Source organism: Neodiprion lecontei, chromosome 3, assembly GCF_021901455.1.
Source record: "Neodiprion lecontei isolate iyNeoLeco1 chromosome 3, iyNeoLeco1.1, whole genome shotgun sequence".
Classification (NCBI taxonomy): Eukaryota; Metazoa; Arthropoda; class Insecta; order Hymenoptera; family Diprionidae; genus Neodiprion; species Neodiprion lecontei.
The window spans coordinates 27,109,039-27,124,927 of record NC_060262.1 but is presented as its reverse complement, the minus strand read 5'-3'; the positions used below and the strand labels follow the sequence as shown (position 1 = coordinate 27,124,927).

The following is a 15,889-nucleotide window of genomic DNA, read 5'->3' as shown; positions in this document are numbered from 1 at the left end:
GGGATTTTGATTACCTTAATCTTGTTATATTTATAAATACTGCTTCGTATCGCTACGGTCTTATTGTTAATCATGTTTTGCAACATACTTTTGCTGGAGGAAGCGTTATTCATACATCTCCGATCTTATCTTATCCGTGGCAAAATGTAAATAAATATCCGCAGCAAAACGTACGAAGGCGCAGAAAACATCAACCGTTAAAGGTGAGGTTGAAATGCATCTGACGCTAATTCGAAGACGAGGTATCGAGACGATGAATTCGTAGTAGAACCTACAAGGATGTTTAACATTTTTATATAGAACAAGTTAATACCGGAAGAAGCGTGTGCTATACTGAGAAGTATTCCAATATCGGACAAAGCTGGCCTGACTTATAAAAAAACATTTTCCTCATCAGTCTACGTATGTGAAATAAACCGAAAGACAGAGATGGAAATGGGAATTGCATGATGTTTTGAGATTTGCTTTTATCAAGCTCATCATATGCGGAGTAAGATTTTTTGATACAACCGTAGTGTATTTGACCGAGCTAAATATGGTGAAACAAGTATTTTCTCAATTGAAGATGATGTAATCTGTTTTAAAAAAATGCAGTAAATTACATTGATTAGTGTGACGCTATTCATTTTATTCGGCTGATGAATACTTCTGTTTTGACTGAATATATTTGGTAATTTCAAACAATCTTTTCTGTCTATATGTATATGACGATGAAAAATGTCCAATCTTTCAATTACTTACGCTTGCAAAACACGCCGTCCCTCGGCTGAAAATTTGAACGGTAAAGAATCATTCTATCACGAGGCATTAGTTGCTGTAGGGCGGAAACATACTCCGTATAAGTAATAACTGCCAATTTATTAAATTTATTGTATAATCAAATTAAGTTTATTGTAAATATTTAATTATCATATGTAAGAAAGGATGAAGTCATTGTTTTTATTCAAATCACTTGTTTATATAACCCCTGTAGTAAAATTTTCAAAATTTGAAGTCAATTAAATAATAAACACGTGTCGGTAATCCTTCATTCATACTTTAAACTACGAGCACGATTTAAACTATCCATACACTCTTCGGATTAAGTTAAAAGTAATTTAATATTATATCAAGCTGTCAGGTTGTAAAAGTACGTAAACTTTGATCGACATCGTTCAGTCGCGTAAAATAATTTCTTCCTAGAAACTCATTAGTCAAACGTGTGTGGACATTTTAGATACAATTTGCATCACCGTAATCATGCAAATATTCCTAAATAAATCGTTTTCGGGTAATTTGGACGTTTCGAAGCTTGTGCCAATAATTTTCACATGTTAGAAAATAAATAATTTTACTTGACGAATAGTCGTACATTCTATATACAGGATCTAGCATAACGATACAGAGAACTTAAAAAGTCAAAAAAACCATTGAAAATCAGTCGATTTAAGGTTATTGTTACATTACTGGTTAGTCATAATTAAGGAATATTTAACATATAAAGAAAACGCTTACGAACAATCGTAATTTTATACTAACCAAAATTAGCTTCGTCGCGACGTTGAACAATTTTTTTCTACCTTCCGTTAACTTGAAAGTGTTTTCAGAGATCGAAAAACTATTCGCGAGCACATCGTTCGGTTGCTTCCTAAACTCAGATTACAACATAATCATATACCATAAGTACATAATAAGTTTATCTTCAGATAGGAGCTGCTGCCTGAATCTTACACCGATTGCTTTAACACTACGGCTATAAAATAAGAAATCACACTCATTCGTACATATCCGATTGCAAGCTAAGCATCCAGAGGTGAGTGTGAAATCGAATTTTGATGTTTCCTCTGTCTCGGAGGTGCAATCGGTGCCGCATTGTCAGGCGTCAATAACTTTCCAGCCCTTAACCACTGCTTGGCTTTTCCAGCGTGATAATAGTACGTGTACAACAAGGCAAAAGCAGCTAATATAACCAGCAACGATGTCCCCGCAATGACCAAACTGACCACCCAGTAAGGCCCTGATATATCAGACACGAGAGAAGGCTCGGTAGGCGATGGTTGGGCGTGTTTCGTTGTCGAAGTTCCACCTGTTGCATTTGTCTTTGGCGTAATTGGTCGTGGAGGTAGCGCAGGTTGGTTGTCACCGATCGAAATATCCGCACAAGCTCTGAACTCCTCTTGGGGACCACAGCCGACAGCCTCTGTAACGAAAATCCACTTTGGAATCGAAACTGGAAAAAGCTTCCTTTGTAAAAAAATTTCATGCGGCAATGACTAGCGACACGAGAGAAACAAACGATACGTTGATCATAGGCGAGTAAAATTTCTTCATAAACATTACCGTACAAAATCGGGTCAGCTTCAAATACTGAAAACCATAGTTATACACTTCATATCTGTATTTTTCTCTCGTTTTCTTTGTAAGACTGTTTATTATTCTTGCCGAATGATTCTCGATGAAGTTATGCAAGACCATTTACCAACCCTTCGGTCAATTATGGTAGTACAATACGATTGTTACGCAACGTTAGAGTCTAAAAAGGCATCGAATGATATAATTACTAGCGATTTCTACATATCGATTAGCGTCGGTAAAGAGGTCAAATTTAATTCGGTAATGAAACGAAATCTCAGTTACTACGGTGCGGCCAAAATCCCATAAAAAACGTGAAATGTTCCAATCATGAATTCTGATTGTACCGATCGATTCCTCTCACAAATATAATGCAAAGATCGTTGGAATTTTCAACTTCTCTACATCCCACGCTCACTCGTGATACGGCTTAAGAAAACCTTTATCGGCAATTTAAAATCACCTGTTCCGTTATCGCATTTGCCCCAGTTATTTCCCGCCACATATCTCCATTGGAAAACGCATTGGGAACACGTCACGTCGTCTGGAAGTTTGTAGTGACTTTCAAAGATTTTATTTCCAGGTCCAGGATAGTATCTAGGTGTCCCGCTTTCTTCGATAAGAACATGCTGGTCCAGACAGTCGTCCGTCACTTCGGTGCCTGCGTGTGCCATCGGGCATAAACGGAATTCAAAGTATCCATGATGGTTCGCCGTCAGTTCCACTTGTACCGGGATAATGGAACCTGTACGGTATTTTCGTACTATTATACTGTTGCCATATTTCCCACCAGTTTCATTTGGTCGAGGCTGCAATTATCGTAAATGGATTAGTGAATTGTACCATATGCTAAATTGCTTTATTATCATATTCTTTTCAGTAACTGAGTAAAAAGAGTCGTGAATTTGTGAACAAAAATCGAATTCCAACTTCGATCGTGTGCCACTTTGTTAATTCTTAACGAGCGTGCAACGAACGCCCAATTTCTAAATAAATATCATATCGTTTTCGACGTAGCGATTTTCCCACCGGTTTCACATCCCACGGATCTCCGCATATTCCGCATTTTCCTTTGTTACGATTCCACTGTCGACTGAAGCCACCGCAGTACAACTCGTTGTCATTGTAATTGTGTGGTGTGTTAAATCCGTATCTCCACATGGAGGCTCTGGACGGAGGTTCGATCAGTCTTCCATGTCCCAGGACATCGGAGAAAAAGAGGGTGCCGAATATAACGAGGCGAAAAGCCACTTGATACATATTTTTAACCGTTCGAGTATACCTGGAACAATGCAAAGGATAATACGGTATTAGTTAGTGCATGAGAGTTACTGCAAAGCAATTTTCGCAATACACATGTCATGCATGCATTGAAGCGCATCTTATAATTTACGAGAAATCGTTCCCATGGATGGGGTGTTTATTAACCAATGCGAATTTCGTCGCAATATATCGGGCGTATAATTATAATTATAACTCTAACGATAACGATCTTGTTCTCGGTCCGGGCTGCGTGTACAGTACCTAATCACTGTATTTATTAAAGCAATAAGACAGTAATTGTTCTCACGATCAGAATTCATGGCTACATCGACAAATAAAATACCTTATTGAGGAGAAAGGTGTATCGACCGTAAATTATTGCTTTCAAATTTAGAAGAAAAACAAAAAAAAAAAATTACAATTTCAACTTCCGCTAGTCACCGTACCGGAAGAAGTCAATTAGAAAGGTGCGGGAAAGGTTGAATTCAGACTGTCACATAGTTATAACAATAAAGAGACTGAAGAAGGTACCTCATTAATTTTCTCCGAGGAAATGATCGTTACAGCTATAGCAAAATAAATATTCCGATTGAGATATTGCGGCTTTCATAATCTAATGTGTGTATAAATGGTACTTGGTTAAACATGACGAAAAATTGTATTGAATTGTTGCTGGCGCGTCAAAACTATAAATTATCCCAACAAGTTTCACGAGTTGAATGCTTATAAAGCCGTATAACAGTATTGAATTTTAATTTGACTCCAAGTGTCGCTTCTCGAGTTGTATTTTATGGCCATTAACAGTTTTTCGTAATCTTGCGTGTTTATGGATAGTAGTAACGGTCGGAATGCTGGACGGTCAAGTTTAATGTCATATCGCGAGAAATCGAACCGCGTATCCAAATTACAGATTTTATATTTAATTATTTCAGGCCCAAATTTTTTACAACCGACAATTTGCTAAATTTCTCGATCCACTTGATCCACGAAAGCTGTTGTAACATATATTGGTATAAAAAGCAAGGAGTAGGGTAAAAGTAGGGATTTATGTCCACATCACTTATGCGGTGGTGCAGCACGGCATAACAAATTACATGAAATTTCTCCGCTGTATGCAATGAGCCAAAGTTTAACGACACGTGAATGTTTCGTAAAGTCCGAGTGTTACGCCTATTGAATGTACATATAATATGAATTGTCGATTAAAATTTACTAACGAGTGCTGATAATGTAAACAAATTCTCATGTGGAATACGAAAGTGTCTAATTCCAATTGTAGATGAATTATAGAACCGTTTGTAAACAGTTTGATGATAGTCCGACGACACGCTCGCGTGTATTAACAATTTAAAATAGTGTTCTGAGAAAATTTCATCGGTTATAATTATTATAGTCAGTTACCAAACATGACCTCATGTTCAATAAACTGTGTAAATTGACCTCGCTGCGAGTGTTTAGACATAGTTACTTTCATTCGAAGACAAAAACAGTTTTATTGAACAGTGAGCCGATTTCCACCCGTCGCATAAATTTGAATATTGAATGCAAAATAGGTTGAACAGTTTACCGAGCGCATACACGAATCCCTACAACTCCAGAACTTGTGTGCTAAATTTGAATGTCTCATTTGTAAAAAGAAACTGTGCGGTGAACCCGGCCGTTTCACCTTTAGAGATTTCTCTTGTATTTGGTTCACGTTTAAAGTGGGAATTGTAGGTGATAAAAAATAACATACGTTCATGTAGGACTAGGTCTAAATATCCGAAATAAATACGCACCAGGTTTTGCACATACGAACTCTTGACTCTTTACCAACTAATCCAGAGCTAAAGTTCTTGCAGGATAAAATACAAGCCGATCGTGGCAAAGCTCACTTAATAACTAACCCAGCCTTCGGGAACGCTTGGCCACTACTGAACTCAGGTTTACCACTCTTGTACGTAGGAGTAGGTCATTAGAACGAGGCGTTTGTCAGCAATCGTGATGCATCGGGCATACCCTGCCCGTAGTAAGAATTTCTTGTTCACGTTCCGGGTTCGATTCTATGTAACGTACTCGGTTACGCATCTTCATTCGGAGCTTTTTTTCACCGCGGAAAACTAATAATTGTTTCAACCAAACCAGCTACAAAATTGGATGACCGGTTTAGATATTTTTGTGATGCGATCGGAAGCAGTTATTTTTCAGTGAGAAATTTCCGAAAATCAACCTATCACAAGTGGACTGTGTATTCAGATGTTGGCGCATTTAAATACACGTATTTGTAAATTATAATCGTCGCGTGTGAGAAAAAAACAAACGATTCGACAAGAGGAAAGAAATATCACAACGTTCACGTTATTTGTTGTATTTTCAAAATTCACCGATGGCTGAAAACTTTTATGAAATATAACACTTTTTTTAAATCATTTCTTGCATTTATTTTGTATCTGAATTTAACACACCTGTTATTTCGATGAATTTGAAGGGAAAAATATAAGGTACAGAGGACAGCTTTACGAATTGACTGCTATAATAGTTTTGTGTTGTTTTCTTAGTATACTATTAACAGTATTAACGTTATTAACAACAAGACCAGACAATTTTATCAGTTATTATTTTATCACAGCGGCTGTACTGAATTTCGGTGAAATTTTGAATCACGTACGATCGAAAGTGGCCAGGGCCTCGAAAGTGGCAGAAATAACGGATAAAAATGACTATAATTTGTAAATTGATCGTGCCCACAAAGTGTCGTTTGTGGTTGTTTATCTGGAAATATTAGCCGATTTTCTTTCAGTGTAAGAAACCATAAACAATTTTAAAAGAATTTCGTTTCACTTTTACGGTGTTTAATATTCTTCTCATCGCGTAAAAAGGATGAAAAAAAAAGACTAACAACAACATTATTGTAAAAAACGGAAGGATCAGTCTATTTCATCACCGCTTTCGTGCGGTCAAAGCACCCGCAGCATGCCTTTTATGTCAAACTTGTTTGTAGAAGTTGTTGAAAACGGTTCAGCGGAAATCGTCGGAAGTAAGTTAACCGATAAATCCGTTACGTGGTAAACAATTTGCACTGAATTTTAACCGGCGAAATGAGTTATATTGCATTCTGTACCGCGTGTCGCAGGACAATGAATCGTTTACGGGGAAGTAAGGAAACCGGTTTTTCGAAGTAAAGACAGACAGACCAGCCAGACATTCTTGTTTGCATGCAGAGTTTAACAAATAATTCGGCATACAAACTAGTGAATAATTATAGTTATAACTTGAGCAAAAGCACGATTAAAATTTACAAAGCAATTTCAATTCGTCATTTACGAATAGACAGTACTTACCTCAAACCCAGTATCATGTGTGTATATTTATATTGCGATGTAAATGATCCTATGTACGCATACGGGCGAGTATGGATATACAGCGCCTGCAGATTAGCTGTATTTTTATAACGGAGCGGCGTCTTTCTGGTTCGAATTAAACACTGCTACAATCGCAAAGCCGCGAAAGGCCTATGAATAACCACCGGCACTCTCACAGAATTTCTATCGGTTTCTAATCGGCGAAGATTCGCTCGGATTATCAATGACACGCCTGGCAGACTCGCCACCGCGTCTTTTTAGTCAGCGAACCAAGTCTGCCGGAAACGCGATCCCCGCAGGACTACGGACAACTGAAAACTGATCCCGTCCCCTTTACTTGATAGTCTTTCTCGAGTCTAGCAGACCTCTAGAGCGCCGCACAACCCGCACAAATGAATCAACGGTGACTAAGCTCGGGCTCAATTAGATACACCTCAAAAAGTTCCTACGATCATCAAAACTCCAAGTCGTTGATTTTCGTCCTCGGAGAGGTAACTCGATGAGATACTGGTGTAGAAAAACTGTAAGGTTCAAGTTCTTGACGTTGCATTTTGGGGCGTGGAGGGGGGGGGGGTCTCGTTATTACGAAAGTTCAGAATTGTCTGAAATTCAGTCATCTCCTTCAAAGTTATTCTCAGGTTGAAAAGTACTAATTTTTATTTTAACAGGTACTCCAAGACAAACACAACTGGGTATTGACGAAACTGTGACTTTATTCAGACCGCTGATCTATTTAACGGTTAAACTCATTTTAGATGCACAGTGATTTCTTTATTCTGATTGCTTCTTATCGACACAAAACTGAAAACTTTTCCTTTTCTTTTCTCTCGTTCTCTTTGTCGAAGCGAAAGCCAAAGTCAAGATCCTGTGTACCGAAGATTATAATAACTCGGTCTGGTTTTATAATTTCTAATTACGTAGTTTAGTCAGCTGATTGCGAGAGATATAAAACAATTAAGCGCTCAAGCCGTTCCTCAATAATCCTTAACATTTTTATTGCACTTTCTCCTGTCTAGTACAACAATCACGAGCGCATTTGTTTTCGTACATTTTGCAGCGAATTGTATGCCACAAAGCTATTATGTCTCCAGTTCAATGCACGAAACTTGGCATAAATGTGGACATTAATTGCCGGCAAGTCGCTCCGTTTAATGATCCCACCAATAGCGTCTCTTACGCGTCTCACATGCAATGATGCAGAAAGTTATCGCACTACCTCCATATCACGCACGATCTCGCATGCGTGCATACATAAATATCAGGTTAAAAGCTGAGACCCAACGATTATACGCACGGGTGCCTATTTCAACCGATACACGCCATAAGCCGACTTTTCAGACCCAGCCGAGGAGGAAAATATTCCAAATTTCTATCGTCAAACGCTTGTACTCACCTGTACGATGTTTCGTATATCCATACCTGTAGTATATACGCGAGGAACGGTCAGACCGCAAAACGGGTCTATAACCGTGTCCACGGACACTTCGATTCCCGAGGCTTTGAAACTGTCGCTTGATACGTTTCTTGCCAAGACCCTGAACCAGTCGACTTGTAATATGTGCGACAGTGGGCCTTGGGCCCACATCAATACGCCTACAGTGCATTGTATAACTGTAATTTCTCTCTCTTTAAGGGGGTGCCCTCGTCGATTTCGACATTGTTGTATACATCTCCAAATATCGAAGTCTACGTATCGAAAAACATAAAAACCGGCTCAACAGCCTCATTCTTTTTTTTTTTTTTTTTGCAACGCAATTTTGAACAAAAACATTGCAAGTCATTTTCATTTGACGCAGAAATAAAAAAATGGCATGGAATCTACGAAATCGGAATATTAAGTTCGTAGAAAGCATGTCATTTCTTTATTTCTGCGCCAAATGAAAATCGATTGGAGTGTTTTTATTCGGAATTGTGCACAGAATGAGGCTGTTAAGCCCTTTTTCACGTTTGAGATACGTAGATTTCGATATTTGGAGATATATACGTTAATGTCGAAATTGACCTGGGCACCTCATTCGAAAATTGAAAATGATTTATCGAACATTTGATATTGCTCATCATGAATCAACATTTCCATAAATTCTACCAATCATTGATCTGTGGTGAGTATAGTAGTATAGCCGCAGGGATCACGGACCTATTACTGCGTATAGACAATGTAAATTGGGAAAAAAGAAAGCATTGAGATTGAAGAAAATCACAGCTGTTGATACCTGTGTATTAATAATTAATAATATTTTGAAAATACCTTTGCAATGGCTCATTCAAATATTCATTCGAGTGAATCAAAACGAGTCAAGCATTATACTGCCATTATATTGTACGAGAATAAATATTGTGCGGTGAAGAGGAAACGTGAACCACTCATCGATGACTAACGCGCTTCTTGTAATCAGCGAGGACACTTCCGAACAGGTGAGAAAAGGCTAGCAACCTTTTACTTTCTGACTCTTCCGATATAACATACCTCGGAATGCATAGAATTCTACATTGCAGGTAACTGTGTAATATTGCCGAAGTAGGTGATCAAAAAGACGTTCATCAGTGGCGTAAATTAGTGTTTTATGTTCAGTGATTTCAACGCCGTGTAAAAACTGTGTCACAGTGCCGATAGACGTATAATTTGTGAGTTTATAATATAAAAATTTTCTCCGATGAATTCATTATACTTATTATTTAGATAATTCAACGATTATGATCTTTTATAGAAATCCAGCAGCCTCCATTGCTTTCACGCTCTTATAACATCGAATTTCTTCTGTGTAAGAGGTATACTTGTTATACCTAGATACATATTTTGAGTTCATTCGAACTTGGCTAAAACGTAATTATATCTATGTATATGTACCTTTAAATATCATTTATACTTCCATAATCTATTTTGCACTTTCAGTTAGCTACGTACAATAAAACTAAGCCTTTATAATACGTTCACCAGAAAAATTCTAAATTAAATCATACGTCGTAAAACATCATTCACCATACATCATACGTACATCATACATCATACATCATACATGGTATTAAGGTTCGAAACCAAATTTTCGATGTTCGGATGTTCAGAAAGTGACGTCACCCAAATTTTTTTTCTCTTGACGTCATCGATCTACAGTAACCGTCACGACCAAATCAGCCAGCCGAATTTCTCAGTCTGGAAACAACCGCGCAGTAGAGCGGACGGATGAGAATCGCGCTCCGCAGATTTCGAGTACCGGGTTCTCTACCTCCTGGATCCTACGCTCCGGGTCCGCTACCTGGTGAAACTCGACTTCCAGAACAAGCGCCCCGTAGTTTCTCCGCTCCAGGTCCGCTACCTGGTGAAACTCGACTACCAGGACAAGCGCTCCGTAGTTCTGGCTATTCAGGTCCTTGACTTGGTGACTTTTCACCTTTAAGACTAATTTTCCGTAGTTCTGGATTTCCAGGTCCTCCACCTGGTGGATTTTGACATCCAGGAAAAGCGCTCCGTAGTTCTGGCTGTCCAGGTTCTTGACCTGGTGACTTTTGACCAAGCGCTGCGTAGTTTCTGCGCTCCAGGTCCGCTACCTGATGCAACTCGACTACCAGGACAAGCGCTCCGTAGTTCTGGCTGTCCAGGTCCTTGACCTGGTGACTTTCGACCTTCATGACTAATTTTCCGTAAATTTGGCTGTCCAGGTCCTCCACCTGGTGGATCTCGACCTCCAGGACAAGCGCTCCATAGTTTTGGCTGTCCAGGTTCTTGACATGATGACTTTTGACCTTCCGGACTAATTTTCAAGTTTACAAGTTCGATTATTGAAACCGTCATGTATTGTACTATCAAACGAATATGCATAGTTCAGATAACGTTTTGAATCGGAACAAAAACCGAATGACCAGGATCAACAAATTGCAATTGTTGAGTGGTCGGCATTGTATACGTAGTGTATTCCTACGTGACAACAACGTCGTTCGATTAGAGCTAAAATTGCTGTGCGTAGTGTTTCAACTCTGTCAGCACTTAGCTGATTGTTCTGTGGTATTTTTTGGCGAAATTTATTGTCATAAAATCACAATACGTTATACTTACATGCATGTGTAAACGTGATGTGTAGCATTATATCGAAAAAATCTTACAGGCAGATTCGGTTTGTGAAATGTTTGTGACGTCTTGCCTGAGGAAGTCGTTATCTTTTAAACGCCTACTTGAGAATGAAATTGCTTGAAACTATCCGATGCGTTTTTATCGTCGACCGTCGTGGCACTGATCGTAATAAATATACAGCCGCGTGAACATGTTTGAACCGCGTATACATGAAATGCACGAAGCTAGATTAAGATCTTTTCACAGGTTCCCCATTAATTATCGCGGAAATAGTCGGCAAATTATGTTTAGTAATAAAAGTTCTATCGCTATGATTACCGGAAGAATCGCTGTGTCATTAGTTGCAGTTCATAAACAAGACTGTCACGCGAATACCGGCTAACTTATAGTGTGCGTGGTTTTCTTGCCAATTATTTCATTCTCTCTACTTTCTTTGTCATCTGAGTTAGCATCTAGCTGTATTTAATACAACAATTATTTCATATTTGAAGAATGCAAGCAAAATTGTCCCGTTAAACGAGATGCAGAGGAAATAGATCCGCGCCATTCTATTTGAATATCTCGGGTTACTTCGCCACGCCTCGTTCATTGTCGGATCACGTTGACTAAAAGGCGTCCGCTGCCCATGAGCTGTCAAACATTCATCATAACCTCAAACTAATGTCACATTTCAAAAGAATTGTAGGCATATTCCACTGATAAATAATGTCGTCGGCACATTTGTCGAGCGGTAAATTGAACATCGGCCTTGTCCAAGAACAGGCGAAAAAACAGTTGCTCAATTTGCTAGAAAAATGTGACGGGACGAAGGTAGTTACAAGGAGGCCTACTTCCTAATAATCTATAATCCTACGAATCCCAACTACTAATATTGTTTGAAGAATATAATATTAATATTTTTCTGTTTGATTCGTAAAGGCAATTATATGCGATAAGTCCCTAGCAGGACCGATTGGCGTGGTGGGAAAGTCCAATCTACGACAAGAACACGACGTCGTCAAAGTGATTCCGCTCTGCAGTGGAAGACTTCAACCTACAGATGTTGCTAATGTAATATTTATCACAAGACCTCACTTGCATCTCATGGATTTAATCGCTGAGAAAGTTCACGGGTAAGTTATAGTTGTAAACCAGTCATTTCAAAATAATGAAGAATATTTCCTAAACATAGGATGGAGATTAATCAAAAAACTTATACAAACAATTTTGATCGCTTCTTCAAAATCTTAAGTACTAATATGGAATACAGTAGAACTCCTCAAACTTTGGTACTTAATCTCATGAGAGTCTCACAATCAAAGCAAAATTAAAACAAGCCTTGCTACTTTTTGTTATCACTTTCGGTGATGTTTCTCTCCTTTCTCATACGTGTAAATCAGACATATAAGTAGCCTCTGGAAGTTTGTATCTCTTTCCACATGAGAAAAAAATCTGAAAACCATTTTCACGTATAGACAAGTTCTACTGTAAGTTCAAATATAATGTTCATTAAAGAATTGAAAGTTTTTATCATTACAAAAAAACAGTTAATAACAGAAAACAAAAAGTACGATGTTTAGATGGATATGTTTGATACAATTACGAATTGCCTGATATGCCATATTGGTGTAATTATTATATTTCAACAGCGAAGAAGGTACGAGGCCGGAGAAGAAGTTTCACTTATTTTTCGTTCCCCGAAAAAGTCTGCTGTGTGAAAAAAAGCTACAAAACCGAGGAGTATATGGAAGTTTCACATTATTCGAAGAATTTGCCTGTGATCTATTTCCATTCGATTCCGATTTAGTGTCGATGGAACTCAGCGGAGCATTCAATGAATTCTATTTGGAAAATGACCCAACTTGCTTGTATCAGGTAGCGCAAGCTATTCAGAGCCTTCAGAGACTGTATGGTAGAATTCCTAAGGTCACTGGACGAGGACCAGCAGCTAACAAAGTTTGGGAATTGATGAAAAGGCTGCACAGAGAGGAAGAAGATGTTAAAACAGATGGTACTCAAACTCCGTTAATAGAACACCTGCTGTTGTTGGATAGATCGGTTGATCTACTCTCTCCTTTGGTTACCCAATTGACTTACGAAGGTCTTATCGACGAAATATTCGGCATAAACGATAGTAAGTTCTTTTATCCTTATCGTATAACCACTGTTTTTCCTGGTAATTGATACATTTTCTTTACTGACATTTATCTTTGATTATGATTACATAATAACAAGTAAAGATAAGCATGCAATGTGTGTGCTATAAGTGAGCAGGAAGTGGTAGCAAAATATATTGAAAAATGATTTCTGTGGTTTTACTGCAGGCATTGTCTTTATCAAACAAAGTATAAAGATTACAAACTTTGTTATTTCCAGCAACCGTTGAGTTGCCTGCTGAAAAATTTCACGATTCTGATGATTCACCAACTGTCCTCCCTCTCGATAAAAAGGAACAAATTATTTTAAATTCTGGTGAAGAGCTTTTCGCAGAGATTAGGTGACCGAATCAAATTATTCTTTGCATCTATAATTATCGTCATTGGAAAACTTATTTGTTATTTATTGAAATAGGGATAAAAACTTCAATGGCGTAGGACCAGTACTAAGTCGCAAAGCTAAAGTCATATCATCACAATTTGATGAGCGACACGGTGACAAAAGCGTCCAGGAAATAAAACAGTTTGTCGCCAGGCTACCGCACATGTTAGCGACAAAGCAGTCACTGGCAAGACGTGAGCAAAATAATTTATTGTCAACGCAATTTACTTGACAAGTGCATTCGCACGTATTTAATGATATCAAATGCAATAGGTTTTGATAAAATTGTGACCATGAATATTTATGTTCACAATATGTGATGCGTTTTCTTTTTCTTTTGGGCAGATACAACTATAGCGGAAATGATCAAGGAAGTAACAGATTCAAATAATTTTCTGGAGGCTTTACAGACGGAACAAGAATTGTTGAATTGTATAGAAACAGACAAACCTAATTCATATATCGAGGATATGATAGCTCAACAGCAACCATTGTTGAAAGTATTGAGACTGCTTTGTATTCAATCACTAACGAACTCTGGTCTGAAGCCAAAGTTACTCGATTACTACAAAAGAGAGATAGTACAGACTTATGGCTATCAACATTTGCCGTCGTTAATAAACCTGGAAAAAGCTGGCCTGCTTCGACCCCAACAGCCTGTAAGACAATATGCCGTGTTGAGGAAAGCCTTACGACTAACAGTCGAGGATGAAAGTGAAGTCACCCCGAGGGATATCAGTTACGTTCATTCTGTCTATGCTCCTTTAAGTGTGAGGCTGGCTGAACAATTAGTACAACCTAATGGATGGCAAGGATTGAATGATGTATTAGGACTATTGCCTGGTCCTACCGTCAGCACTAATCTTCAAACTTTGAGTTCAACCCCAGCGAGAAGTATTAATGATACTTTTTCTTTTGGTATTAGTAGATAGAATAAGTATTAACATACTGTGAGTTTTCCAACGAGTTGCAAGCGTAGGTTATTGACTCAAGGAACGTCGAATTTTAGACAAAATTATTTATTATTACATGCGTATTTTTTAATCAATATGGTCTTTTTGCATAGATTGTATCAATAAAAGTATCGTATATATACTCCATGTTAAATTTGTTCATCCTCCAGACTGATGCTATTGGAAAAAATTGGGAGTTTGAGGTTTTAAGAATTTTGATTGTAATTGTCAAATTTTACGACAATTAGTTAGTGACGAAGTTTTTTTAGTCGATAAAACTAATTTCCTGAAATATTGCGAATCTAAGTCGACCCCTTAGAAGTCGCTAATTTATGTTCGTTTTATTTGTTACAGGAAATTCGATAACAAGTGAAGATTCAACTTCCGAATCTACACGATTGGTACTAGTATTTTTTATCGGTGGTTGTACATATGCTGAGATATCTGCATTGCGATTCTTGTCACTACAAGAAGATTGTAAGGCATAGATTGATGTTCTTCATTAATATAATTTTTTTTTAATAATCGGTGCAGTTAACAAATTTTCATTTATATTAACAAAAAATCTGTTTTTACAGCCAATGTGGAATTCGTAGTTGGAACAACAAAACTGATAAATGGAAATTCTTTTATAACTTCACTAATGGAAGATTTGGAAAGGAACTGAATCCATAGAGTACAGTACCATAACTAAAAAGTATGGATATTTTATTTATTCATGCGTAATTTTTATGTCTTGAATATACATTTTCACCTTATTCTGTGCTATATATCGATAAGTAATAAGTATAATTTATATGGTACAAGTACAGTGTACACTAAGGGCGTCCCTTAGGTTGTTGAAGAATTTTTAAAAAATTTATTTGGGGCTTATCTTGAAGAAATTCGTCAACACCCTAAACACGGGACACCCGAGTGTACACCTAACATCTATCTAATTCACACTTGCATTTCGTAATGTACTATAGTACGAAGTCTTTTTCAAGAATAATTATTGTAACATTGATCTACATAGTTTTTTTTTACAGTTTATCTTCGATGAATTGGTGTTTCAATTATACATGTCCTTCTATTCACCAAATATTTTGGTCCATTTTTATTTTTAATGTTATTACTACGACTGTTATTGAACATCATGTACATACATACATTGGTATGTATACAAATATGATTCAGTTTAGATGGTTTTGCTAATCATTTTTATAACTCTTCAAGCTTCATCAACTATTATTTTACAGCAAACATGACAGTTTGTTATTACTAATAACCCCCGTTTTCCAACATTGGATTTTCAACGATCAAATGAAAAACTTTATCACAAAAATTAGCAGCCTCAACTTACAAGTGCAAAAATCTCAAAGTTGATTTTTTTCAACATTATGCGATATAAGTAAAGATAAACGAAGCTGTTCTCTGTT

At 37.5% G+C, this 15,889-nt stretch overlaps 2 protein-coding genes across 5 annotated transcripts; one reads left to right on the top strand and one right to left on the bottom strand.

The window, feature by feature from the left end:
• Positions 1 to 851: 851 nt before the first annotated feature.
• LOC107219874 lies at positions 852 to 8,475 on the bottom strand. 4 transcript variants are annotated; one of them, XM_046734715.1, is made up of 4 exons: positions 8,355 to 8,475; positions 3,361 to 3,613; positions 2,795 to 3,140; positions 852 to 2,179 (listed from the first exon to the last, which is right to left on the bottom strand). In XM_046734715.1, exons 2-4 carry the CDS (start codon positions 3,589 to 3,591, stop codon positions 1,779 to 1,781), a joined length of 978 nt encoding a protein of 325 aa, XP_046590671.1. In that variant the 5' UTR covers positions 3,592 to 3,613; positions 8,355 to 8,475; the 3' UTR covers positions 852 to 1,778. The 4 variants fall into 4 exon arrangements, with proteins under 4 accessions (XP_046590671.1, XP_046590669.1, XP_015513704.1 ...); XM_046734713.1 differs by lacking the exon at positions 8,355 to 8,475 and adding an exon at positions 6,915 to 7,311 and having other exon boundaries at positions 856 to 2,179; XM_015658218.2 differs by having other exon boundaries at positions 857 to 2,179; positions 8,329 to 8,462.
• A 3,033-nt stretch (positions 8,476 to 11,508) lies between these two features.
• On the top strand, positions 11,509 to 15,552 carry LOC107219868 (vacuolar protein sorting-associated protein 33A). The gene is made up of 8 exons (XM_015658209.2): positions 11,509 to 11,811; positions 11,920 to 12,113; positions 12,630 to 13,114; positions 13,357 to 13,477; positions 13,552 to 13,712; positions 13,864 to 14,412; positions 14,826 to 14,948; positions 15,050 to 15,552. The coding sequence occupies exons 1-8, from the start codon at positions 11,707 to 11,709 to the stop codon at positions 15,136 to 15,138; spliced, it is 1,827 nt and encodes a 608-aa protein (XP_015513695.1). The 5' UTR covers positions 11,509 to 11,706; the 3' UTR covers positions 15,139 to 15,552.
• Positions 15,553 to 15,889: the final 337 nt, after the last annotated feature.

What these genes read in the sequence shown, in the direction of transcription:
- LOC107219874 (XM_046734713.1), bottom strand. An exon ending in ATCCGTGGGATGTGAAACCG is followed by an intron (nt 3,141 to 3,360) that starts GTGGGAAAATCG and finishes CGATAATTGCAG; the next exon opens with CCTCGACCAAATGAAACTGG. An exon ending in CAAATGCGATAACGGAACAG is followed by an intron (nt 2,180 to 2,794) that starts GTGATTTTAAAT and finishes TTTTCGTTACAG; the next exon opens with AGGCTGTCGGCTGTGGTCCC.
- LOC107219868 (XM_015658209.2), top strand. Translation starts at nt 11,707, where the DNA reads ATGTCGTCGGCACATTTGTCGAGCGGTAAATTGAACATCGGCCTTGTC. An exon ending in AATATTCGGCATAAACGATA is followed by an intron (nt 13,115 to 13,356) that starts GTAAGTTCTTTT and finishes TGTTATTTCCAG; the next exon opens with CAACCGTTGAGTTGCCTGCT. An exon ending in AAAGCAGTCACTGGCAAGAC is followed by an intron (nt 13,713 to 13,863) that starts GTGAGCAAAATA and finishes TCTTTTGGGCAG; the next exon opens with ATACAACTATAGCGGAAATG.